The sequence below is a fragment of the Esox lucius genome, chromosome 23, assembly GCF_011004845.1.
Source record: "Esox lucius isolate fEsoLuc1 chromosome 23, fEsoLuc1.pri, whole genome shotgun sequence".
NCBI lineage: Eukaryota > Metazoa > Chordata > Actinopteri > Esociformes > Esocidae > Esox > Esox lucius.
Window position 1 is genome coordinate 21,784,268 of NC_047591.1, and position 27,354 is coordinate 21,811,621.

The 27,354-nt window shown below is 41.6% G+C and overlaps 1 protein-coding gene across 1 annotated transcript; it reads right to left on the bottom strand.

Moving 5' to 3' along the window:
* Positions 1 to 794: 794 nt before the first annotated feature.
* slc27a6 (solute carrier family 27 member 6) lies at positions 795 to 21,397 on the bottom strand. The gene is made up of 10 exons (XM_010893626.4): positions 20,726 to 21,397; positions 17,539 to 17,748; positions 16,758 to 16,916; positions 15,006 to 15,130; positions 12,734 to 12,928; positions 7,900 to 7,990; positions 7,000 to 7,198; positions 6,392 to 6,489; positions 5,809 to 5,939; positions 795 to 5,002 (listed from the first exon to the last, which is right to left on the bottom strand). The coding sequence occupies exons 1-10, from the start codon at positions 21,210 to 21,212 to the stop codon at positions 4,826 to 4,828; spliced, it is 1,872 nt and encodes a 623-aa protein (XP_010891928.2). The 5' UTR covers positions 21,213 to 21,397; the 3' UTR covers positions 795 to 4,825.
* Between the last annotated feature and the right edge of the window lie 5,957 nt (positions 21,398 to 27,354).

Genomic DNA, 27,354 nt, shown 5'->3' on the forward strand with positions numbered 1-27,354 from the left:
GACACTATAAAGCAGAGGTGTCAAACCGGTTCCACGGAGGGCCGAGTGTCTGCAGGTTTTTGCTTTCTCCTTGTACTTGATTGGTTAATTAGGTCACTGATTGGTTAGTTTCTACCCTCACCTGGTTGTGTAGGTATGAACTAGGAAATCTGAATCTCAATTTATAGGAAAAACCAAAAACCTGCAGACACTCGGCCCTTTGTGGAACCGGTTCGACACCTGTGCTATAAAGCCTCTTTCCCTGCTAAATAAAATGGCCTGGCTTTGTGTATATTCGCCTTGGGGTTTAAGGAAATAATTTAAACCATATGGCTAATTAATGTTTTAAAGGGAGTACTGGGACCAAATGGTTAATTACGTGTTTCGGAAGGCAAATAGCAAAAGTCGTAAAGGAACACAGAATGAAATCATTAAATGTGTACAACCTCATGAATTATTTTTTCGTATTTTTTAGACTCCATAGTTAAGAAGGATAATTTTGTCTTCAGAAAAATAAAATAACTTTATGCACTTGGCCTTAAATTGCCCCATACATTTTTATAGTAACTAACGCTTCATAGCTGTTATCTGCAAAACATTGTATTGTGCAAGTAACTGGATTAATGTAATCCATTATATTCGAATTAAAAAACGATTATGCATTTGGAATAGATATCTCCAAACCTCTTTGTTTTGTTTAAATTTGCTAGCTCTCATAATGTTAGTATTTCATGCTTTATAGATTCAGAACATTTATAAATATAAAGCAACACATCTATTAGTTCTTGCAGAGAAAACATTTTTGTGATATAATATTCACCAGTAGAAATCCATCTTTAATGGGTTAACACAATACAGGTCAAACCACACACTTCACTTCAACATTTATTAGCTCTTCCACATCACTTTTCACAACCGCACAGACTTTCCATTATCATTAAGGCTAAATGTGTTAATGAAGGCTTTATTGGTAACAAAACACATAATAAACACCACTGTTGGACCTAAATGTGTTAAAACCCCTGTGACAGCAGCTTGCATGGCCCCCCCATCAGTGCATACAACTCGTAAACAAACAGTACCCTGAGAGAATCAATGCAACAACAGGTGAAATGTAACTAGTAGAAATTTCCTTTAAGCAGCAATAGCACTTTATAACTTGTTAATGGCATGCATGAGCCTCAATGTCTTGTTATAAGGCCTGTAGTGTTTCATTCTCTCTACTGTATGTACAAAAGTCCACTGCTCACGACAGGACCATTGAGGTGACAAGACATCAGGAGGTCACAGAGGGCGCTTGAGTTTAGCTAAATAAGGTACCGTTGCTCATTTGTGAGAGTGCCACTGTTAATATTCAGGTGCAGAATCTCCACAGTATTTTTGAGTTAATATTCGAAAAGCAAAAGAATAAGTCAACCAGTAGAACCATGAGATGACATTGACATTTTCATATTGTATTACAGTCTATGGAAGGTAATGACTCCAATGGGACAACCAATATTCCCTGTAATGGAAGAACATATGAAAAAACATTTGGGGGATCAGCTCCAAGTTACAGAAACATTTCAAATGAGGCCACACATTCAAAAGGTGAACTAACTAAAATGTAGCTGAACTGTTTAAACAACAATTTACTTACAGGCTTGATGTTAATGGAAAACTAACTGTCATATTTTCCATTATGGAAAGATTGGTTTTGGCCCATAGCAAATCTGAATGACTATAGGAGTTGAATTATTTTCCACCAGAATTGTACATGAATTAAGTCCCTTTGGATTTGGTACAACTACTACTCCATACCAAGTGGAAAAATAACGGTCCTCATTCTTCTCCAACTTGCTTTATAAATTGTTAATACTCCTGACACACCAAACAGAAATTCATTCACAAATTAAATATGTATAGTATCAAATTAAATGATGAATAATGTAAATTCAGATGAACACCATATTTAAAAATCAAAATAAAATAAATGTGAGGCTTACCAAAGGTTAAAATAAATCAAGAGGTATAATTCAAGCTAAAATAACAAATATCTCAACTATTTGCACATGATTTTCAAACACTGCACATAGACTTCATTAACATTCTTCATTGTGCTTGAATGAAGTGAAAAATGTATTAAAACACTGGCTAGGTTGATTACATTTCATTAAATGTCATTGATATTCACAGCATTTCTGACATTGTAAACAATATTCTTCTTCACTAAACCATAGTTTAATTAGCTTTACAAATTAACAATATTATAAACATAGTCAACTCTTCAATCTGATTTTGATTTCTAAACAGATTCCAGGGTTCAGTCAGACCTACAGTAGCAGTGTTGTCTTCATCCACTCACATACCTTATTTCACATCTAGAAGCAACAGGATATGTTACCAACCGGCTCCCTGAGGAGGCTGTGCCCTTGTCCAGTCAATTCAAGTCAAACATGACAAACACTGATTACACGGAGTGACGACAAGTTAAAATGATAGCACAGACCAACCAATACAGTACAATCCAAAACCATATGGTACAATATTTGATCGCGTCGGGTTAAGGTAAATTTGGTTCACATGGCGTTAATCGTGCTAGACAGGATTGACTGAATTTGACCTTTTAATGAATAGCTGACAAGCTTCTCAGCCATTGAGAACAGTGAACATTTTCCCTTTGCTTCAGATTTAGAGTTAGATTTTAATGTTAGGTATAAAAATATACACACTCACTGCAAGTCGCTCTGGATTGAGTCAGTTAAATGACTTAAATGTTACAATAAAAACAAGTAATTAATTAATTTGTGGGCTTGGAATGAAACCGCTGAAACAATTGCAAACCTCTCATTTCACACTACATTTATATTTGATTAATTAAACAGTTGGTCTTACCCAGGGAAACTTTAAGGAGCATTGCTCAAGGGCACAAACAGATTACCTTCATCTTGACCCCTCGGGAATTCAAACCTCTGATCGTTAACTAGCCTATTGCTCTAAGCACTAAGTTACCATCCAAGGGTGTCAATGTAAGCCAATTATTTAAGTTGGGCCTTTAGTCCTAATTTTTTGTCAACGTGTGGTCTCTGCTCTATAAACATATCATTTCTGCATATTTATTTATGGCATTTCAAATTCCAGGCGAATCCTTTTAAAGGTAATGCACATTTTTTTTTGTTTAAATTCACCTGAAATGTAAAACCTGATGAAAATATTTGGATTAAAACTCTTAAATGCTCTAGAATGGGCAGAATAAATACTAAAGCAAATAATTGTCTAAACTTGAATGTTTTGATAAAAAATGTATGACATGGAATTATGTTTATGAATTAAATTATGAATAGAACTTGTAAAATAATGTTACACAGGCAATTAACAAGTGTATATGAAAATGTACACACTTGGGACACACAAAAGTAAAGCCAAATTATCGCCTCCAAAAAAACCAACTTTGTGAAAGATTACTGATATTTAAACCATAAACTGTGTCCCAGTTTAATTTAAACTCCAAAGGTTTGACAGGCATGCTGTATACAAATCTTGTCAGTTGGGAACAGATCTTTGATATATTAATACCATGGAATCTGATATACCGAATGGAAGATATAATATAGAATACTTGCTAGAGACAGGAAGTTACGGAACAGTCCGGAGTGTGTGGGATTCTGCCAAAAAAAAACAATTAATGTTAAAATACTGGAAAAGGGCTGATCTGTGAATATCACGGTTTGGATTTGAGGTTTATTGGGAAAAGTATGAACAAAGCACCAGTGAACAATGAGTGGTTACATTTTCTAGTAGCCTAAGCCTTTCGTGTAAAAAAAAAAAAAAAAAAAAAAGGTCTCTTTCAGATAGTTTTTGGGGTGTTTATGTGCTGCAATAAAGAAAAAACATCTTTAACCGCTATGGTTTCCGATATGTGGTTGTCAAATAGCCGTACAAATTCGTCCATACAGGGAAATACCATAAAGACTCGGTAAAACAACTAAAATGAAGTAAATTATTGTTGCTCAGCTTTCACTGGTTCTCTGAACAAATTCCACACGTCTATGGGGGGGGGGGTCAGTGCATGGTGGACGATCCGACCTCACGTCAGATGGGGCTTGGTATCTATGTGGCACACAGACAGGCCACAAAAATGTGCACATTGCCCGTGGACTGTGGCACACTCTCTCTTCAATTAGCAGAGAACACCGGACACATTCGACAAAGAGTTCCTAACATATTTGTATTAAAGCATGTTGCGCTTGATCAATTTGTGGTGATTTACAGACTTTAGCCACACCTGTTACGTTCATTAGTGGTTAAGTAGTTATGAAAGTGTGGCCAAAGGCTATTTAAACTGTGGGGTTGCTGCTCCCCAGTTGTTATCCACGTGGGTTATTTGTCAGCCTCTGAAACAACGACAGAGAACATGAAACGTTAGCAGAAACCGTATGCAAACTAAAAGGCAAAGACTGACAGGGTAAGGGCTGATTGTCGAGGTTCACTGGTCCCAAGTCAGTTTAGCCTTTACAGCTGAATAGATCTGAAAACCCAGAAGGAGCGGGAAGTGAAACTGACACCCCACAAGTACTCTTGAGTTTCCAAATCAGATGAGGCCCCACTCAGGCTGCCCTGTCTGGAATGGGTATTTAATGTGTTAATGTTCCACCCAAGCCAACAATATCAGAGTGATATTCACTACAAACCCAATGATCTGTTGTCACTGGACGGTCATTCATTATTAAATGCAATATATATATAGAACACTGCAGAGAAGTGGACCCAATTGACGGTCCTCTGTCCCTCTCTGCAACAACATGACTACCTCGCTGTCAGCTCTGTGAAGACAAAAATGTTGGTTGCATTAGCTACGGTTAACGTGTTATAGCTTCAGCTTGCCGGACAATATGCTGTCGTAGAGCCTGTCTGTGAGTGGAATATAGCTCTTCTCCGTGTAGTCCAGGAAGTATAGGGGTTCGCAGATGATTGAAGGGTTGAACCCGCTTTTCACTAAATTGAATTTCTGCTGCTTGAAGGTTCCGGTCATTTCCATTGATTCCTACGACAAACGGGCACAAGTATTAGGTTGGATGGTTTTCATTTACTGGTCTACGTCAAGGCTTTTTATCATTTGTAAATGTCAACTCTGACATGAATTACCTGAAACCCCAATGCATAATGTCCCTACAACCATAATATTGACTCAGTAAACCAGCAACCTGTCAACAAGCTAGTTTTTACAGCTTTATGAAGAACTCTGTTTACTACTGGATTTGAAATGGAATTGACCTCGACCCCGTTAAGAACACCATGTAACGACAGATACAATGAATGACTTTGACCTGTCAATACTGCAGTGACACATGTGACCAGAAGAGGGCAGCAGCACTTTCACAGTGTATCCTAAAGCGAGGGAGTGTCAATCAAGGTTATTATACATGTCAGAAAGGCGTATTTACTTTGTGTAGTTCAAACACGCCTTTCTATTTACATTATTTACATTGTGTAGACCAAACACGCCTTTCTATTTACATTATTTACATTGTGTAGACCAAACACCTTTCTATTTACATTACGTAGACCAAACACGCCTTTCTATTTATATTATTTACATTGTGTAGACCAAACACGCCTTTCTGACATATATAAGAAGGAATTAACATCACTGCTGCTCACTGTATTTCCGTTATCAACTCTTTTGAAAGTATACTGGTATAATAACGGTCATCCCTACATGCAGCTAATTATTCCTTTGCAATTACTGTCCTACCCTTGGACGGAGAGGCTTAATCTAATATTTAAATGCAATGGTAAATGTACCCCAAACATACACACTTCCAAAATATCAGAAAATGAATTCCTGACCTGAAGCCTGACGAAGAGAGGTCGGCTGTAGGCCGGCAGGTTCTGGAGAACGTGGTCAAAAAGCTTCTTCCCACTGAACTCGTACCCGGTCCTCACGATCATGGCAGCCATTCCGGCTCTTCCCTCGTTTCCTGTGGTAGCAATGGTGCCCTTGTTAGTCACCTCCTGGCCGCTCCAGTTTCACCCCCTCTCATTATGGTTGGCCTATCACAGATGGGCAAAGACCACAGGCCTCTGGCCTCTTGACCCAGGCCCGTACGGTTCAGATCACATATAGTGCACTATGTTGGGAACAGGGCGCCATGGGACACAGTTCATGGCGTCCTCCACTGGGTGGCCTGGTCTAATTGGAAGCATTACGTAATTATTTAGTTGCAAATGGGTACAATTAATCCGCAAGGCCTCTCATGACTGTCTACTGATGGCAGACGGGCATGTAGGCAGACATCTAGACAGACAGGCAGGCCTTTAGACAGACAGGCAGGCCTTTAGACAGACAGGCAGGCCTTTAGACAGACAGGCAGGCCTTTAGACAGACAGGCAGGCCTTTAGACAGACAGGCAGGCAGGCAGACAGGCAGTACCTGGAACCTCCACCCCATACACGTTGGCTTCCTGGATGAAGTCCACGAGTCCAAGCACCTCAGTGACTTCGGTTGTTGCCACATTTTCACCCTTCCACCTGAAATCAAGGACGTCAAAGAGGCTGTGAACTGTTGCCTCTAAACGTTAGTCAACACATGTCCCCTAGATGGACAGGAAGTGTCCAGAAATGACCCCATTGGATATTAGGAGACACACCTCCCCACACCCACACTTGTAGCCCAAACCTGAGCTCAAATGTGGGTGAAAGAAAAAAAACTTTCAGGTAGGAAACTGAGAAGTACAGTAACTATTTTAAACACACTGACATTCTCAGTGTTTAGTAATCCATTTACTGGAAAAATGTGAATCATGACTATGTTGGACATGGCAATGCATTCTAGTGCCAGGCAATCATCGTACATATGAGAAGTGATTTTCAATCTGATACCAGGATAACTGAAGGTGAAATTAAAAAGTACATACAGTAGAAAACAAAAAATGAGCAAGCACAAGTACTGCCCTGCCGGATGGGCCATCCGTGACCTTGCTTTCCTTCCCATTGGTTAAGACTGGCTAAGTTACCCGTCACCCAAACCAGATTCTCTACCTGAAAGTGTCCCCCACTCTGTCCTTAAAACAGATGAAGTCTTCAGCATCTTCGGCCATGAGGTCTCCTGTGTTAAAGTACACGTCTCCCTTCACAAACACGTTCCTCATCAGCTTCTTCTCAGTCAGCTCTTTGCTCCCTGCGTAGCCGAAGAATGGACTGGTTGGACCAATTCTGGACAAAAGGAGGCCAGTCTCACCTAGGGAGGAGACAGAACATCATGCCTACTATATACTACACCATAATGAAGTACTACTATATACTACACCATAATGAAGTACTACTATATACTACACCATAATGAAGTACTACTATATACTACACCATAATGAAGTACTACTATATACTACACCATAATGAAGTACTACTATTACTACACCATAATGAAGTACTACTATTACTACACCATAATGAAGTACTACTATATACTACACCATAATGAAGTACTACTATTACTACACCATAATGAAGTACTACTATATACTACACCATAATGAAGTACTACTATATACTACACCATAATGAAGTACTACTATTACTACAAAAGTGAACTACATAAGTGAACTACTACTACTACATAAGTGAACTACTACTACAAACACATAAGCGAACTACCACATAAGTGTACTTCTACTACTACTACTACTACTACAACAACCACATAAGTGAACTACCAAGTGAACTACTACTACATAAGTGAACTGCTACTATAACCACATAAGTGAACTACTACTACTAGTACTACCACTACATAGGTGAACTACCATTTCTACATAAGCGATCTACCACCACTACATCATATTTCAACTACTACTGATTTTGAAGTACCACTACATAACTGAACTACTCCCACTTTCTACATAATCGAACAACTACTACTACTACTTCTTGAGTTCTTACCTCTGTTTACATGTTCACAGAAGCCCTGCTTGTTTCTCACAGGCTCATCTCTGACCATATCGTACCTGACCAAGTCATACTTGAAGAGGAGCTGGAAGAAAGAAAACCAGCAATTAGGAATTACACTGCTGCCTCATGGTCATTGAGAATGTAGACGAAGTTCTGGCACCTGCTACACTCTTTGAATGATCGAACATCTCCCTCTGTCCGTCAAAAGTTAAACTAATTATGTTCGTCTGACTTGGTCTGGCCTGAAGCAATTAGAAAAAGGACATCATACATTCGAAGTTTGTTTAAAGCGGTTTCCTATCCCTCTTCACAGCCCGAGCTGTTCTACAAGTCCCTTTGCTTCATGCAGGGAGTTTTCATGGTACCTACAACATGTGTTGCTGGAGCTTAGTATGCTGCCATTGAATAACTACACTTAGGTAAAATATGTCAAAGCTGTATGTGTTTTGTGTTTCTTTGAACAATATTTGAAACGGTTGTTCTTCTACGTAGTTCCTGCATACACTCTGCAGTGCCGTGCTTCTGTGAGCAAAGCGCACACACACACACACGAGACTCCCGGCCCACCGACACCCAGCATTCCACAGTCCAAATATTTCTTTCTAGCCACTTGCATACATCTCCATTACATTTCAGACACCAAAAAACAGATCATGAGCCACATCTGTCTCCTTGGTGACAGTACCCTAGCAACAAACACCACAGAGATAAAAGCTTCTAGTCTGCACGCGGCACTGGTGGGAGCACTGGTTAAATTAAAAGGACACTCAGAAAGGTACAACAGGTCAAAACACAAATAGAGTGGATATAAAAAAAAAAGTCTACACACCCCTGTTAAAATGCCAGGTTCTTGTGGTGTAAAAGAATGAGACAAAGATAAATCATGTCAGAACTTTTCCCCACCTTTAATGAGACCTATAACGTGAACAAATCAAAAGAAAAACAAACTGAAATCTTTGAGGGAGAAACATTTAAAATCTTAGGCACGACACACTGCAGAGTTCCTGGACACAGCGCTCAGCTGTGGTACATTGGGCTGATACCAGAAAGCCTGAGATGCCTTAATGTCCTGATAAACTGTCTACCCAACGCAATTAGAGCAGTAAAAAGCGAAGCATTTTACCGTGGTATCATAGCCGTGGTATACACCCGTCCTTTACCATTTTGCCACGGTTTTTATAGAATGTGCTTTCAATGACAGAATATTACAATTGGGTGAAATATTAAATTAAATTACAATGCCCAAAAGACACTCAAGTATCAGTTTTATATACTGAAATTCAATATCCAGAAATCCATCTCCACCAATGCTAAATACATAGCAGCAGAATTGCGCAAACTAACTGGACTCTTCACGAGCTGTCAGATACATTTTAACATCTGCCACCAACTGAGATGTGGTTTTGTAAACTCGCAATGTTTTGTAACTTCATTTGTGGGACAAGAGGCTTGGCTAGTGAGACCTACCTAAGAATAGTTAAAGTAAGATTACAGTGAGGAAAGTATAAGCCTCTTACCCTGCTACAATTTATATAGGCGATGCAAAGTGGATGTCTCATTCATGCTATGTGCTTCAAAACTAAATCGGGCCAATGCTACAATCTGCAGGCCAAGATGGACGGCTTCCGTTGAAGTTGTTGGTGTAGACGTCAAAACGAGGCGTGTTGTTCAAGACAAATCCTGTCTGACTTCTGCCTAGGCCCCCTGAATGCTCTTCACCGTAGTGCAGCTCATTCAAAACAAGGAGCAAAGGTAGGGGCAGTATTGTTTGACACATGGGCCCAGTTTAAACAAGAAATAAAGATAAGGCACCCTACACCAGTACCCCCCCTCCTCTTTGTCACGGTAACCTGTACTGAGAGGATTGAATTGAACTGGATGTTCAGTGGTGCCCCAATTAGAGTACTGTCTACACAATAAGAGTTTCAAAGGATACATTTTAAAACGCTTCCGTCTAACGTTTGGACAGAGCAAGGAGTCACTGACGACGAGGCAGGCTATATATAGCATTGTGTATAGGCACACAGACCACTCCCTCATGTAGTAGTGCTGCTGACACACTGTTTAAATTAGTGTATGTAACAAAGTACAGCTTGTTTCAGATTCTGATGGTGAAGTCAATGGAGCTCCAACCTGACGAGCCCAGGATACAAGGGACTTGTAGTAGTCACTTAAGGTTACGATAAAAGTCAAGTTTTCACAAAAAATACAATTAATCTTGCATTGAAAGTACTGGAGACTAATGTCTTTAGGGCCGCGCCAATACATGCTGTATAACTGATCAATTATTTAATTTATTTAATTGGTTTAACTTTATAAACGTGTGTGTGTTTTTAGGGTTGGTGAGAATGTACAGTGGGGAGGCCCGTACCGGGAAATGTGTCAACCACTAGCCAATCTACTCTACCAGTAACCACCAACGTGTATCTCTGGCCCACATCTGAGCCCTCTGCACTATCGACCTCCTCTCACCGTGTCCCTCTTTAATGCTCATTCCCCCTGAGAAGTGACTCAGATGGCAAAGCCCTCGTAATGCAGCGTGCCTTAACATCTTTATCCGGCAGGCCAGCCATAGGAGCTGGGTAAGAATCATTATTCCCATTCCAGCACTCAGGTGACACTGAGTGACAAGTAGCCAAGTACTATAAAACGATAAGCACATAGTCAAACGCTAACCACATTATCAAATGCTAACCACATTATCAAATGCTAACCATGCATTATCAAACGCTAACTATGTATAATCAAGCACTAACCAAGTATTATCAAATGCTGACAAGTCATCAGAGTACTGGTCTACCACGACGTGTGTTACGACAAGTCCTGTGAAGACAGACAGCTACTGGTCACCAGCAACAGATCATAAACTATAGTTCAATGACAGCCTGTTTGGCTTGAAATATTAGTTTGTATCATTAGTCTGGTCCTTGAGGCCTGTCCCATGTTTTCAAATAAGTGAATTTGTTTCTAGGCTAGAGAATCTATGGGCTCGGTTTGGTTTGAAATATCAATGCCAACATGTACTATGGTTTGCTAATTTAGAGCAGAGACAATTTATACAACTATCTATCCTTTCAACCTAAATAATTTCATGAACACTGAACATTTAGTTCAATCCTCTCATTACAGATAACCTTGAAAAAGAGGAGGGGGCTACTGGGGTAGGGTGCCTTATCTTTATTTCTTGTTTAAACTGGGCCCATGTTTCAAACAATACTGCCCCTACCTTTGCGCCTTGTTTTGCATGAGCCGCACTACGTTGAAGAGCATTCAGGGGGCCTAGGGAGACGTCAGACAGGATTTAAGCTAACATGTCTCACCTCCCAGGAACTCCAGTCATCTTTGATCCTAGTCAAATGAGTGCCAGGACTACGACACACACACACACACACACACACACACACACACACACACACACACACACACACACACACACACACACACACACACACACACACACACACACACACACACACACACACACACACACACACACACACACACACACACACACACACACACACACACACACACACACACACGTTTTCCTTTCCTGGAATTATTTGCAGAGATGTGCATACCAGGTGAGTGAACTCAACGTCAGGCTTTAATAAACACGGGGGGGGGGGGGGGTGGTGACCTGGAGGAAGAGGGCGAGGATGAGGTGAGGGAACAGGGGAAGGAAAAGGAGGAGGTGGAGACAGAAGGGGATGGGAGGAGGAGGTGGATTAGGGGGAGAGGAGGTGCGGGGAGAGGGGATGGAAAGGAGGGGGTGGGGGATGAAGAGGAGGGAAGTAGGTGGTGGAGGTGGGAGGAGGAAGGAGTAGCTAGAGGGGTAGGAAGAGGTGGAATAGGGAGGATGTGCTGAGGAGGAGGGGGAGGATGTGCTGAGGAGGAGGGGGAGGATGTGCTGAGGAGGAGGGGGAGGATGTGCTGAGGAGGAGGGGGAGGATGTGCTGAGGAGGAGGGGGAGGATGTGCTGAGGAGGAGGGGGAGGATGTGCTGAGGAGGAGGGGGAGGATGTGGGGGAGCTGATGGAGAGGGAAGGGGCGGGACTACAGGCCACATGGCCCCCATGTGGAACACAAATATATGAATATGTATGAAATGAATGACAGTATGTCAGTGTGCATGCTGTACGTTTTATCTGTGTTTAACCACATGTTAGATTACAACTGTTGGGATTGCTTTCCATCCCGTTAAGCTTCATTCCACCCTGTTATGTTGGTGCTTTCAAATCATAACTTACCAATACCATCAAATTTTGTGCATATTTGTGTTTACTTGTAGAGACTGAATGGTTCAACTGAACATATTAAAAATGTTGACAATATTATATTGTTCTTCAGCCCTGTTAGGAAAAAGTCTGTCCCTAACAGACTGGAAAACCTCATGGTCTTGTGTGAACAAACTGTCTACATTTACTAGGAGTTTTACCCATATGTTTTCCTGACAGTCAAACATGACCCTTTTCCGACTGCATACAAAACAAAACTATGTAAGTCATAACTCATAAGTCAATTGTTTTTGTATTCAGTTCCCACGTGTTGTCAGCCACTAGAAACACATTTACACCAGTAGAATTCTGGGTATTCACAAATGACCTCAGCAGATTAAGATGGGAGTTGGCGATTGTGACATTCTCTCTCAGAAAAAGTCATAGTGGGAATGTACAATAGAAGACTCATTCAGGAAAGAGAATTGGTTTCACCAAGCCAATCTGCTTCTTTTGACACTACTAATCTAACCAAGACGTTTGCAGAATCAGCGGACACCCACAACAATGCACATTAGGGAAGAAAAAAAAAATTCTAGAATCTCTCACCTTGTAGAAGAAATTGGAGCGGCCCACGGCTCCGATCTTGCCAATGTGGTTCATGAAGCACAGGTTGCCCTCAGTGGAGCCATACAGCTCACACATTCGGATTTCGCCAAAGCGCTGATGGAACTCCCGCCAAACATCCTGCCGGAGCCCGTTGCCCACCCCCATGCGCACTTTGTGTTCCTTCTCTCCCTCGGCCTGATGGGAAATGGAACCAATACAGAATCCATGTTGGATACAAGCAGAGCACCTCGACATTTACAGTATAACTGACACTGGAAGAAGCAACTGCGTGGCGATCTGCCTTGGGCGGTAAATAAAAAGCATTATTTCTAATAATGTCATGGCTACAGGAAGAGTCTTAGTACTACGACTGATTAATGTAGGTTTTTCCCTCACCCCTTTGTTATACTGTCTCTGTTGAAACTATCTTTTTGGCAAGCAAATTAAAGTGTCCCTAGGGACAGATCCAGAATATTATCATTAATAAATAATAAAAAATGGATGGTTTGATTCCCGAATGAAGATCTTTAAATTCATAATATTTAAAATGTGCTAAATTTACCCAAGATCAGCATCCAGGGGTCACCCTCAGCAAGTAAACCACAACCCTTCGATCCCTGATCTAGTCAACCACTACCACAAACCGATTCAGTCATTGAGAGTATGGACACCCCGTGGATGTTCGACTACCTTCAGGACGAGAAAGAGGAACCATCTACAATGAGGTTGTAAATGACTGAACTTCCCATTTAAGAAGTACTGGTATAGAAATTAGAAGCAGCCTGTCCCGGCTGATTCCAGGGGTCACATATTGTAGAGGCCCCTGGGAACCTGTGTGATGAAACACAGGGCCAAGCCCGGCAAACCAGGCTTTCCTGTTCATCCTCACAGACACTAACACTCAAACGTTTGGACACACTTACCCACTCAAGTGAATGATTGAATGATGTTATTGTACCAAAATACATACATACATACATACATACATACATAGATACAGGTTTATCCACCCAGCGTTGTCTAACCGAACATGTGTGCGCGCGTGTGCATGTGTGTGCATGTGTGTGCATGTGTGTGCATGTGTGTGCATGCACAGAAGCTAACAAAGGCAGCCAGTCACACCGAACTGTAAAGCCGTGTTAGAGAGACAGAGGTGTTTCTTCTTCCTCTCACACGTCATGTTGTACAATAACTGCCACCGAACTGGAGAAAAACAAGGACAGATTGAATCGCATCCATTCACATCGGTTTGGGCCCTTTGCAAACAGAAATTAATGAGGACGGCTCTTGGCACGTGTTCACTACTCAGTGCTGTTCACGTGCTTGTGCAGGCGTAACTGTTTATGAACGTGTGTGTGAGAGTGACAGAGGGTGGGTGTGTAGACGTGTGCTCGATTCCATGCTACTTTGAGAGCGCTTAATGACCTTGTGACCTTTCGGGCAGAGTGTGTTCTCCAGCACACGTAGCAAGAAAACGCATGAGAGAGCACAAATTGTGTGTGACAGAGTGTGTGTGTGTGTGCGTGCGTAACCGTGCATACACATACTGCGTCCATCAGTGGTGGGACTTACTGCACTGCCAGTCTTCAAACCATGTTCATTAGGATGACCAAGTGAGAGAGTGAGAAAGAGAGAGATAGAGACTGAAAGAGAGTGTGAGAGACAGAAAGAGAGAAGGAAAAATAATAAAAGAGAGAGAGAATGAAAGAGAGAGTGAGAAAGGGAGAGAGATAAAGTGAGAATGAAAATGAGAGAGAGGGGGGGGAGACAAGAAAGAAAGGGGGGGGGGGGGGGACAAAACGTTCTTTCAGTCCAGTATCCTGGGCGCCCCGGTCAGCCAGAGTGGAACCATTCTGTCCTGATAGGGAGGAAACCGATACAACTCTGGAAGACGCACACAACCTAACAAAAGCCCCTCTTGTCCCAGCAGCAAAATGCAACACGGACGAGCACAATGTTATTTGAACGCTTCTTTGTTGGGATCTACAGCAGCTGACCGTTAAGGACTCCCGAAAAGCATAGTTATTGGAACAAATTGTGAAGAGGTTTCTCTCGTTTGAGAAACCCTGGGCTTCGGTGATGGTGCTGTGAAGTGTTAGAAGATGTGAAGATGTTAGGGGGCAATTGTGGAGATGGGGATTTCCTACAAAAACATGATCAACAACCAAATGGTCAGCCCTGTCTCGGGCGCGACATTAGAGCATGGCCATTTTCTAAGAAAAGTCAGTTCTGTCTAAGACTGTCTATCAAATAATGCACGTTTAATGATTACCTTTGGTTGGTTGCACAGATATCGACAAACCTCGCCGATATACTGGAAGATGGTTACGTCATACTTCCTGCAGTCATTCCAGAACTGTGAGGCAGAGAACTTCTTCTTTAAGACGCAGGTGGCACCTGTGATGGAGAGAGCGCAAGATCAGGCACATTTCCAGGTGCATGTTTTTGGCATAATGTGCTTTATCAGAGGCACGGGGAAGGAGGGCGCGTTGCAATAGTTTGGGGACGGAATTGAACCCACACTCGCATGTACGCAGGCGCACAGCAATCAGCGACCAAGCCCGCTGGACCACTCTAGACGTTCGTCACAGAGAAGTGTCCAGAATGTGCGAGTCAGAAAGCTGCAGAATATTCAGGGGCACTTCCCTTAGTGCCCCTGAAGCTTGCAACAAGGTAATCAGTGTCCCACGCATTTATTTTGCTACCCAAATGCGTGAGCTGTTCGGAAAAACTTGGCAGGTCCTTGACCTCTCCACTGTTTCCCAAGCAGCGGGCGCGCCCGGGAGGACTGTAAACATTGCCGTTAGTTGGAATTAATGTTTTCTCCAATCACACAGAGAAAACCTGGCGCCAGGCTTTAGCCGTAGGACACCGTACTGTAGCGTCATGAAAGCCGATTTGTGTTCTCAAACTGCGTTCTGACTTTAACGGGTTCGGTTTTTATTTAAAACGTATCTGGACAGGACACGGTTCCAACACTCCAGGACAGTTGCAAGTCCGTATGTTTTGATAAAACCACCAGGGGTCTGCCACTTTTACTGACCGAAAGCCACCTTGACGAGAGTCAGCGGCTCAACAACCTGTTAGTTCACACAACACTGAATTGTTGCAAATGATTCAGAGCATTGATATGGGCCAGGGCCTTAGGGGGCCCTATGGGGGGGGCCAGGGACAGAGTAGGGCACTACATAGGTAACTGGTTACCGTTTGAGACACGGCACTAGGCCAACACCGTGACACAGAAAACATCCAATCACAGCTTCTGCATTATGCATGTAATCAGAATTCATGACATGGGGCGTGGGAAGGAGTGTGTGGGCTGTCCCCTTTGATTCAGACTTGTTGAGGATAAATGGTTTCATGTAGCCGTCGTGGTGCTGTATGCTTTCTTTCACTATACTGATTCATGAGAACCCGAGCTGTATGTTACGCATATCCCATGCACATTTTGTTTGGATAAATTGCGGTTTAGTGTGGACATGCACGTGCATGCATGCATCTCTGTAACAATCTCAAATATCCTGAATTCAAGCCATGTCGCATGAACAAGCCCACGTTTTGATTCCTGTCACTCAACGTCAACAATATTATATTACAGTCATCTTGCAGACCTCGATTCATCAGTGTCTTTCCAATACTAAACTTTGAGCGTTTAATTGAGGGTAATGGATTAGTCCTGAAAGGTGCAAACCTTGCTCCCCTCCACTGCTACTGGCAGGCCCAAGTAAACAAAAAAAATTTTGGGAAGAAAACCTCATGCCGGAACCCAGGTGTGAATGTTCAAATCAATGACAACTAAGGACATGAGAACAAAAACAAAAGGCACTTTAAAATATTGCGCTGCAAGAAATGGGCTCTGAAAACAAAATGCGTACTGAAATAATGAGTGGCCATGATCCGTTTACACCGCTTCTACCTAATCCCTTTTGTCAGAAAACAACGATTACCTCTGGAAAAGAAGGAAGCGTCTTTGAATTACAGAAACGATGCCAACGCCACGTCCTAAAGGGCAAAGCCGCCTCACCCAGCTCGATGGTTCCCCCGATGCCGACTAGAGAAGCCGCACTGTGGTACAGGGGCAGAGGGATGTAGACCACATCGTCCCGGCAACCTCCATACGCCCAGAACCCTGCAGCCGCCTTCAGGGCCTGGAGATGAGTGATCACCGCCGCCTTGGGCAGACCTGGAAAACAACACAGCCACAACCGCTGGAGAACATTGCGACAACCACGGGGGAACCTCACTTCGACTGAAACTTTTGCCTGCACATCCTCATCCTGTTCACAGAACACATATCTCACATATATACTGATCTCAGGCCATTTGGCATCCCTTCCCCGCCATGCAAAACAACATTACAACCATAAACCTCAAAAGGGGAGCCTAAAGAAATTCACAAGCTACTGTAATCAAATAAATGCCTCGACTTCACATACAAATACCTACCGTGACCTGAGCAATATCCTGATTCTCTAACTTGTAAAACGCATATATTTTAATTGCAGAGCATCTGCAGTTAAACTCATTTTGCCCGCTCTTTTGCTAGTTTGCATTGCTTTGTGTATTATTGATATATTTTTGCTTTATATACAGTTCTTAATTCTCACTACGTAAATGTGTGCCATGTCACAAGAATTCCATTGTTCAGAATGACGCGGAGTTATTCCATGCATTTGATCAATACAGTTTGGACTTGAACTTGAGTGGATCACAGTTATCAATGCCACACGGCAGAACCAGGTCTACCGACACAGAGGCAGCCCCCCGTTGTTGTCTGACTGATGACAGTCATCAGCGGGACGCACCAGTCGTTCCGGAGGTGAATATGTACAGGGTGGCGGCCTTGAGGGAGGTGGCGGCCCGCAATGCTGGTGGGGGGGGCTTGGCCGAGGCCTGCCCCATCTTATCCAGGAGCGTTTGGACCTCCAGGCGGGAGCTTTGGTTCTTCACAGCCCACACCGAGATGCTGTCCTCCTGGAGGCTAGGCAAGATGTCCTCCAGGGAGTCTAGCAGGTCTGAGGGGAATAACAGGAAGTGAATGAGTTCATTAAGGCAAGGCGGCACAAACTGAACTGGGAGCAGGCTGTAAAAACACTCTTATGGTATATTTTTATTTGATAATGCTCTTATGGTATATTTAAAAGCATATTGAACACACACTCAGTGTATTTATCAGTTCATGGTTTCTTGTGCGTGAAATGCATGTCTGACTTGAATTCTGACTCAAGCATGTGTATGGCCTTTCTACTCCCTGCATGTTAAGTCACATGTTGTGACTGATGAGGAAGGACAACTGTGCCAGCTAGCCAGTGTATAAGAATAGACCTCTGAGGAAGTCCCATGGTATGGATTGCTGTAAAATAAAACTTCAGGAGTGAGGAGATGAGATATTGCCAGTGAGAGTTAAAATCTTGACACCCTAATATGGCCATTCGGCTGTGAGTGTTAACCCCTTCACAGTGAGTACAGTGGCCCATAACGTGCCAAGACCCTCAACCGAAGACCCTTCAACGCTTTGTATGTCTCCAACTCCAATTAAATCAGCCCATCAGAGCAGAGAGGAACCAAGTCAGTGGCCCGCTGATTAGAATGTCTGTCCAGAGGTTGGAAAGTGAGTTTGATTCCCCGGGCAAGTCATTCAAAACACTCAAAAGAATCACACCTGATGTCTCCACACCGGACACTCAGCTTTATGCTGCAAACAATCTGTGTCCCGGGGGCAGATGTCAGGCCGTTCTGGTTCGGACGAGGCAACTTGCACCTATCAGGGCGTTGCTTATCTCGACAACAATTTCATTGAATCCTGCAGGCATAATGGTTCAAGGATATATATACGGCAGCCCACTTAAAATACACTACAGTCGGGCCTGTGACATGCGCTGTGTGTTACCATGACACGCCCGGGATTTGAACTCTTATAATGGGTTGTACAATACGAACCCACTGAGATACAATGGATATAAAATGTCTACATACCCCTTTAAATGCCAGGTTTTTGTGATGTAAAAGAATGAGACAAAGATAAATCATGTCAGAACTTTCCCCACCTTTAATGTGACCTATAACGTGGACAATTCGATTGAAAAACAAACTGAAATCTTCTAGGGGGAAAAATGAAAAATAAAAACCTAACAATAACCTGGTTGCATTAGTGGTAAACGGAATGTGCATGTGCACCTGAAATACAGGGATAGCAGCAATGAACTGAAATGTCCTTATCAGACTTTGCCATAGAGATCAGCCACAGAGAAGCCGTGATCCAGTTGGATCAGCCACAGAGAAGCCGTGATCCAGTTGGTTCAGCCACAGAGAAGCCGTGATCCAGTTGGTTCAGCCACAGAGAAGCCGTGATCCAGTTGGATCAGCCACAGAGAAGCCGTGATCCAGTTGGATCAGCCACAGAGAAGCCGTGATCCAGTTGGATCAGCCACAGAGAAGCAGTGATCCAGTTGGTAGTGAAACAGTGCAGTAGTGGGCATTGGACTCTGCACAGCAGACTGAAAACCGATACAACTAGAACAAATAAAAAGCGCAAATAATACTCCCTGTGGCTTATCTCTTGTAGCCACACATCTCAACTGAATGGTTTGCACAAGGCTGAATGATTGTGGATGAACTCACCCACGGATTTGACAATACCACAGCGATCCGTCTGACAGCTCTGTGAAGCATATGAATGAGCTGCTTCTTGGACTGTTCAAGGTGAACCAAGCATGTCGCGTTTAAAATATGGCACAACGTAGTTTTGGGGAAGGTTGATAACTCTGAAATTAGTTACGCTGATTAATGTTCAGGACAGGGCCTTGCTCCCCATGTCTGAATGTTGACCACTGAGACATGATTTGTTCAGCTAAAATAAATAATGAAAAAACAGTATGGCATTTCAACTGCACTGCATTCTGAATGCTTCTGAACATTCTGTTTTCAGAGTAACCTGCATTTTTCATATATGTGTGCATATATGATATGGACCAGTCAGTCCTGGTATGGACCAGTCAGAAATGGATAACACATTTTTCCGCAGTATATGAAATTCACCATCAATATACCCAAATCAACGATGGACAGTATGCAAACAGCAGGCAGCAGTTGAAAACTACTAAGAAATCATTAGCAAGATTAAGCCAGCGGATAAACAGTTGGAAAAAGTCCAAACTTGAAAACCCTAACTATATCCCTATTTAGCAAACACTCATCTGGCAAAAGTTTTTATACTTTTTCGCATAGTGGCACCCAGCAGAAATTGAACCCACACCCCCTTTAGAATCAATAATGTTTTACTGTAAGTTTCAAGTTCTACCATTCACTCAACACTGACAGTGCATTTGACACAGGTCAACTGAATAAGCTTCATCAGTCCCTGGTAACGGGCTTAACAGGCTTGATCTTATGTTGATACGTTTGCTACAGTAGGTGGTGTGTAAGATTTTACCCAGTCCAACAATGACATAATGGGTAGCATAATGAGGTAACTGGCAAATTGTGGTTAAATCAAATTGTGCTTTACTGATGGGGAATTCTTTCCTGTCCCTATTTTGAAAGGGGCAATTTTGGGGTTAAGTGTTACGGTTAGGGCAAAAGTTAAAATTGGGGGTAGGGTTGACATTAGGGTTTTACGGTAAGCTTTAGGATTAGTTAAAATATTATTTTTCAAGGACAGTCAACGCACGTGTCCCATTTAAATCGTTAAATACACGCGTGTGTGCTTGTGTTCGCGCACGCGTGTGCTTGTGTAAAACATTCCTGTTTCACAACCAGTTTGTCTCTTGACGGCTTGGGTGGAGCGTTCAATGGTGAATGTACATTAACTACGGGGCAGCATTTGTTGCTTTGACACTAAATGTATTTTCTTGGATTTCCTAAAGAAGCATATACAACAAAGTCTATACATTACATTTGTTAGGAAATCTCTTTATAAAAATCACATTAATATTTTTAAACTACACAAGCGTGTTAGTTTATATTATATAGCCCATATTATGTACACTATACCTGCGCCAACAACGAGAGTCTTGGCTCCACAGCAGTTGAAACAATGCAGCAATGATCTTGACTTAATGTTGGTGTTCAGGAACGCCACCGAACATCCGAGTTTGATTAATCCGAACCAAACACAAATGAAGTCGGGCTCATTGCTCATAAGAAGCGCAACCGAGTCCCCTTTCTTCAACTTGCCCTGCTCGAGGAATACATTGGCTACTTTGTTGCTCCGCTCGTTAATGTGTTGATATGTGTACGATATTCCTTCGTACATGAGGAACGGTTTGTTGGGAATTCGCTCTGCTTGCTGGACAAATGTGTCAATAACAGTTACAACTTTTGAATTTAGTTTGAATATCTCCAGTCTTGCACCGTATCGGATTACTTTCATTAAATAAAAAAAATCTTTCCAAAAGTAGGGGAAAAACTGTTTTTGTACAACGTGCACAGAGAAAACGCCCGCCACTAGAGCTGTCAAAGATCCTAACGAGAAAATCATGATGTAGCTCCAAATCAATTCCTCAACAAATAAAATATTAAAAACGTCTGGACACGCAAGATGCCGTGGGTGTTAGGACTGCCGCGACGAGAGCATCGTCAAAAAATAACACGGATAGTGATGTAGCAGAGAGCAGTAAATCCAGCTCCACTCGTTCTTATTTATGAAACCCGAATGGAACCATGTGACCTTCGTTGTACAACCAAAGGGGGAGTGTTCTTACAAGAGCGGGCGTTTCGATCTTGTCTGTGACGGTTCAGGTCAGTAGGATACTGTAGCCTAAACATGTAGGTTGGTATGTTAGTACATGTTACTATGTAATAATTCTGTCCGAATGTCCCTCACGCGTCTTCGACTGAAAACCGAGCAAGGGCATCTCTCTAATGTTTCTAAGCGGAAACATGGTTTCAGACCAAGAACAATAGTCTGGTTCACTGGATTCTCTATTCTAACATTAACAAAAAGTAACAAATTGTAACACACGTCTCAATTTGGGAAAGAGGGGAACGTTTTGTCCTAGTTGGAGACATCAGAGCCCATTTCCCCCGTGGTTTACATTAACTGCTTCGTATTTTTGTTTGTAGCCATTGCACTCACCTGCTTGCGGACGACTACCACAAATTAGGGAAGTGTCGCAATTATAGCCAAGTGTTTAGTGTTGGGTATGTATCCTAAAGGTTGGTTGTTCAACATGATAAAGACCCAACATGATAAAGAAGGTATCAGTGTGTCAATTGCGCAATCTAGTGCCATATCATAGCTGTCAGTCAAACTGCAAAAACACAATGAATGAACGTTTTTTGTTTAAAGATTTTTTCACATTAAAGTTAATTATTTGTTTAGCGGATTAAACATTCACTATTGATTAACCCTTGGTAGCCTATGGGGATTTCGCCCGGATTTCACTACTTGGACATTTTGGGTCCTAGATTAATTTCTGTAACAGATACAACCTATTATGATATATCCTGGTAATAACAACCCCTCTGGCTACAATAAAAACACATAAAAACAGACTTCTGGGTCACTATTTATAAAACTCATCTGTTTGAAAGGCAAAAAAATTGTTTTCAGAAAACATTTCTGCCATTCAGCATCAAGATTTTTTTTTGAAAGCATTATGAGGTTTTGTGTCAATGGTATTTCCTCATACTTTCATGCCTTTACTATCAAATTACACTGTAATTGGGTTGAAAATAATGAAATAATAGAAGGTAAAAAATATAGGCACCCACAAAAAATTTGGTTCTTCTACCTAGAAATAAAACACTATAAAATGATTAAAAGATTATAACCCTATCTACCTTTTTTATGGTGTAATGACACAAAACGCACTAGATCGCTAGTTACGTTTGGACTTATATATTTTATAAACTCAGAAAAATTACCAACTTCTTCCCAAAAACTCAAGAACACCCCCATACTATGTGGACTAAATATTTATTTTTATATCATATTTATAATACAAACGATGTATTATGGTTCAAAACATCATATATAGTGATGTACACCCTTGTAATGCCTATTCTTGTCTACACATTAGCCTTTCTAAGATGCATGGTCAATTAGTGAACAACAGTTCACTAACTTGTATTAGTTGTTGTAACAAATGAAGCAAAATATTAATTGTTTGTAACTGTGTTGAAACTGAAGGTGCAAGTAGAAGAATAGGAAACCCTGTTCAAGTGGTTGCTTTGTAACTTAACGCCTCTATCTTTTGGGCGTAGTGGAAGTATAAAATTATGTTTTGACTGTTGATCCTTAGACATTGTGCGGCGACACCTTGTCTCCAAAAGCTTTTGTAATAAACGGAATATACGGTACTATAATTGACCTGACTCCTGGTGTTTTATTCTCCTTTCCAATAAACCAACTCGGGGAAGTGTTAGACTTCAACAATAGCTAGGATTTACCTGGCTAAGTAACGCGAGCCGGTTCGCTAACCTTACCTCTATGTGCTTGCGGAGGTATGATCAGTTTTTGAAAGCATAGATTGGTCAGAATAAAAAGACAACATTTCATGTTGACTCTGTTGCCTATTTTAAATTTAAATCGAAACATGTCGTGCAACTGTGGCCAGGGATTGGAATTTCCCTCGTCAACGTGCTCCAGTTCACAACTTTAAATGTCGGTGTCTGTCATTTCATTAGCTACGTCCGTGCTCGCACTCCGACGCAGATTTAACGGAGCGGGTGGGAACACCCAAAATCAAATCAAGAAACTCATTTTTTGACACACGACTGAAGAAAAATTTGTTAAGAAGGAATAGATTAAATGAAACTGAGTAAAGAGTACGATTTATTTAAAAAAAAAATACTTGAGTAAGAGTAAAGAGTACAGCCCCTAGAAAGTAACTAGAAAAGTACTCGTTCCTCTGAAACTGTACTCTTTTACTCATTTGCATTATTTGTAACGCATTACTACCCACCCCTTGCTAGTGGTAACAGAAAACGTTATTTGTGCCAAAATGTTTAGCTGTTCCGCATAGGGACGTATTCCTAAAATGTGCCATGAGAGTCAGAGTGTTTGGGTTTCTCTCTAGCCATAGCTTTTTTTTTTTTTTTTAAATAAGAGAGATTTATAAATTCTTCTCCCATTTCTGTAGTGGGACTGTAAGGATTGGCACACTTAAAAAAACTAGTGACAAAAGGAAACACATTGTGCAGTTCCACAACAGAGATGGGAGAAGAATGCTGTGGACGCCTCCACCTCCCTGCACTGTATCACTGTTGAATTTTCTTGCCTTTTGTCAGAATTGTAATCTAGCTAAATCACTATGAAAAATACAACGTGGACAGATGGCGGAAATGATGGCTTATCTTTCGGAAAATTGTATTTCTGGTCGAATATACCAGAAAGAACCCACCAGAGGCCACTGGTGGCCCGCGGGCCGTACATTGAAGAACACTGTGTTAGAGCAATGAGAGAAGACAGAGGGTGAGCCTGTCCAGGGTGGTGGGCAAAAACTCAGTACACCTGAGTAGTGTCGGCTGCGGAGCCAAACCATGCAGAGGTGAAGTCTACACCCATGTTGATAAATACAGGGCAGATGCATTTCTTGTTAATTCCTCCCCATCCCATTTTTGAGTATGTTTTACAGCATGTTGTTTCAAGTCGGAGATGGTTGGTTAATGCTGTACACAGTACAGCAGCAACTTGGATTACAGTTCTGAGGTGGCGGGATGCCGTTTTCCGATTAGTCTCTCTGTGGTAGATGGCCGGTTGGTGTGACTTGGACGTTAGGATGATGATGGACCTGAACTGCCCCCCACCACAATGGAGTATTTTTGGAGGAGGGTCTGACCGGGTTGGGGTGGGGTTTGGCCGTCGTCTCCCAGAGATACCGGCTAATACTTGCTCCTCTGCAACCTTCTGCATGGACTGGTTTAAAAGAAGGCTTGTTGTTTCAGCAACAACACATGCAGGTTCCATTGCATGAATTTCAAACTAATGATCAACTCCAGTTATTTTCTGCGTGCTGTGTGAAATTCAATTGACTAGAATACATACAGTACTATATCCAATAAGACAATGGAGACACCGATTGTCGGTTTTGTATTCACGCATGTAACTATCGCGTGAATAGAAATAGCACACGATGAACTTCATCACGTGCCACTCCACTGACACATCAGGTAAATTATAAGGGATGAGGAAAACGCTCTTTGTCATTATTGTGGTGGATTATCTGGCGATTTCCTGACATCTTGGATTTCTTTTGTTTAACCTTTTATTCATCCAGGAACTTCTATTGAGCTCAGCAAACCTCATTTACAAGGAAGACTGGTCTCATGTCCTGAGAACTTCACTCTGCTTGTATGGCTGCTTTTAGTCCATATTATTATGCTGATGAGAGCTTTGCTGAGAACATCGAAGATAAGCGGTTTTGTGTTACCTCACTTCTTGTTGAATAGATCACTGAGGTTGAATGTAAGTACCCAAAATCTAAATTGACCATCCTGGGGGATTTTGACTAAACAAGCCTCTAAACTAGATCTTCATAGATAAAACTAGCTACTGTGAGGGCAAAGTGTTCAACAGGACAAGAGCCAATCCTGGACAATGTTCACAGCACTATTAAAGGGGCATACTGCCCTAACATACACAACACCCCAGGAGAACCCAGACCATGTGATGCTCCAAAACCCTCCCTGCGTACAGACACAAAACTTCAAAGCCTGTCCAACAAATGTGCTGATGAGGTCATCGGGGAGCTACAGATGGCCTCGATCCCGGATCGGCTCATACATTGCCAACGTGCAAGACTACACACACAGGGTCCCACTCTACATGGATGACTGTGCAGAAGCATCCCGTCATCAACATTTGCATCGCAGCAAGCAAAAGCCGTGGTTCACTGGGGAGCAAAGGACGTTGAAAAGCCTCTCTGGTCGAAAAGACAATGAAGAATGACTTTCTAATTATTTTTTATCAGTGGGAGGGTTTTCCGTAGTGCCACCCAGGAGAGCAGGCCTGGAAAAGCAGAAATCAGGAATTAGGCCTGCCAAACACAACTTACCCGGTAAAATAAGGGTCAAACAAACAATCAGAAGTTCATAGCTAGGCTGGGAAATGATGACTGCTTTTCTGTCTGAAAGGCACCAGACAGATTACAAAGTATAAACTAGCTGTTATTGTAGTGAGACCCGGCACGGCAAAACAGTTACTAGTGCAGATTTGACCGACAGCATTGTCAGGCCTATCTTTTGGAATGACTATCTAAAGTAACCTATAGCAGAAAGGACATGTTAACACAATGAATTCCCTTTTTAGTTTGTCCATTTGATTACAATTGATAAAAAGTTGCTTATCATAACTAACCAACTTGCTGGTTCCCAATAAATTATTTTAATAACCCCTTGGCATAAGCCCAACTTCATGTAAATGTTTCACCATGATATTTACTTTTTGGAAAAAGGAAGATATTTTAAAGAGTTTAAATTGCTCAGTGAGATTTTTTGTAAAACATGGTGCTTTATCATGTCTTTGTTTGACGCTCCTTCAAACGATGTACATTTGTTTTAATTTATTTTTTACAAATAAATAAATCCATCACTCACAGAGTTTTTAGTAAAAGCCCACTGCACTGAACATCTCACACTGACAAGGCAAAATATCTCTCATGTCTTCGGATGGGAAGAGAAAAAGCCCTCCAAAGTTTTGATTCCTGCAGTATAAGGAGCTTTACATTATACTGCATAACTGCCAGGGATATGAGCCAGTCAGTATCACTCTTGAAGTTGAATTAAGCCCCAGTTATGCAAATTAACTGTAGAGTGGTAATTAGTTTGAAGTGTGAACACGTGCGATGTCTTTTCCCCCCCATCTCGGTTCCGCTAATAAAGGTAAAGCAAAAAACAGTAGTCTCTACTGCCAAGTTATTTTCACGGTGCCTTTCAGAGCACAAAAGGCAAAATGTCTTGTACCACATCACCGCCATCTGGTGATTCAGGGGAACCTCTGGAACTAGTTTTATCCTACGACTAGTGGATAACAAACCAGTTACTGAAGGTTTAACAAGATTGGATAACGGCTGTGTGGAAAAAAGTAGCGAGACTGAGCTAGCAACCTTTATTACAATCAACCAATTACAATTAACATTTTTTTTTATTCCTAACTAATTTTGAAAATTGTTTGTTTCAGCCTGATGTATCTGGTTAAACAATGGTTAAACAAATTTAAATTCACACATCTAATTAGCCTATCATATAATTATCATTATAATTGTTTGCACCAAATAATGTTTCCCGCTGACACTAATTAAAATACAGTAATTGTTGAAAAAGTCCATATCATGCAATATGTATCAGTTTAAACAAAATCTAACAATTTACTTACTTACTATGGAGATTTTATTAATAATATATAAGCTTTAATACAAATGATCATGCTATAACGACCTAAACTCTCCATAATCTATTTAGGTTCGTTATAGATCATGGTATTGTGAAATAATATAAAAGCAATATGCTAATTATGGAATATTAGTAATAAAAATAACATTATCATTAACCTATCAACAATTATTGTTGGGCAATTGGTACTGTTAAATGAATAACGATTAAGCTACATTTGTATAACGGGGAAAGTGATTTCCTTGGGCATGCGCGGTACGAGGCTACGCGCATCCTAGAGGCATTTG

What these genes read in the sequence shown, in the direction of transcription:
- slc27a6 (XM_010893626.4), bottom strand. Translation starts at nt 21,212, where the DNA reads ATGATTTTCTCGTTAGGATCTTTGACAGCTCTAGTGGCGGGCGTTTTC. An exon ending in GACTCTCGTTGTTGGCGCAG is followed by an intron (nt 17,749 to 20,725) that starts GTATAGTGTACA and finishes TATTCCCCTCAG; the next exon opens with ACCTGCTAGACTCCCTGGAG. An exon ending in GCTCCAATTTCTTCTACAAG is followed by an intron (nt 7,991 to 12,733) that starts GTGAGAGATTCT and finishes TCTTTCTTCCAG; the next exon opens with CTCCTCTTCAAGTATGACTT.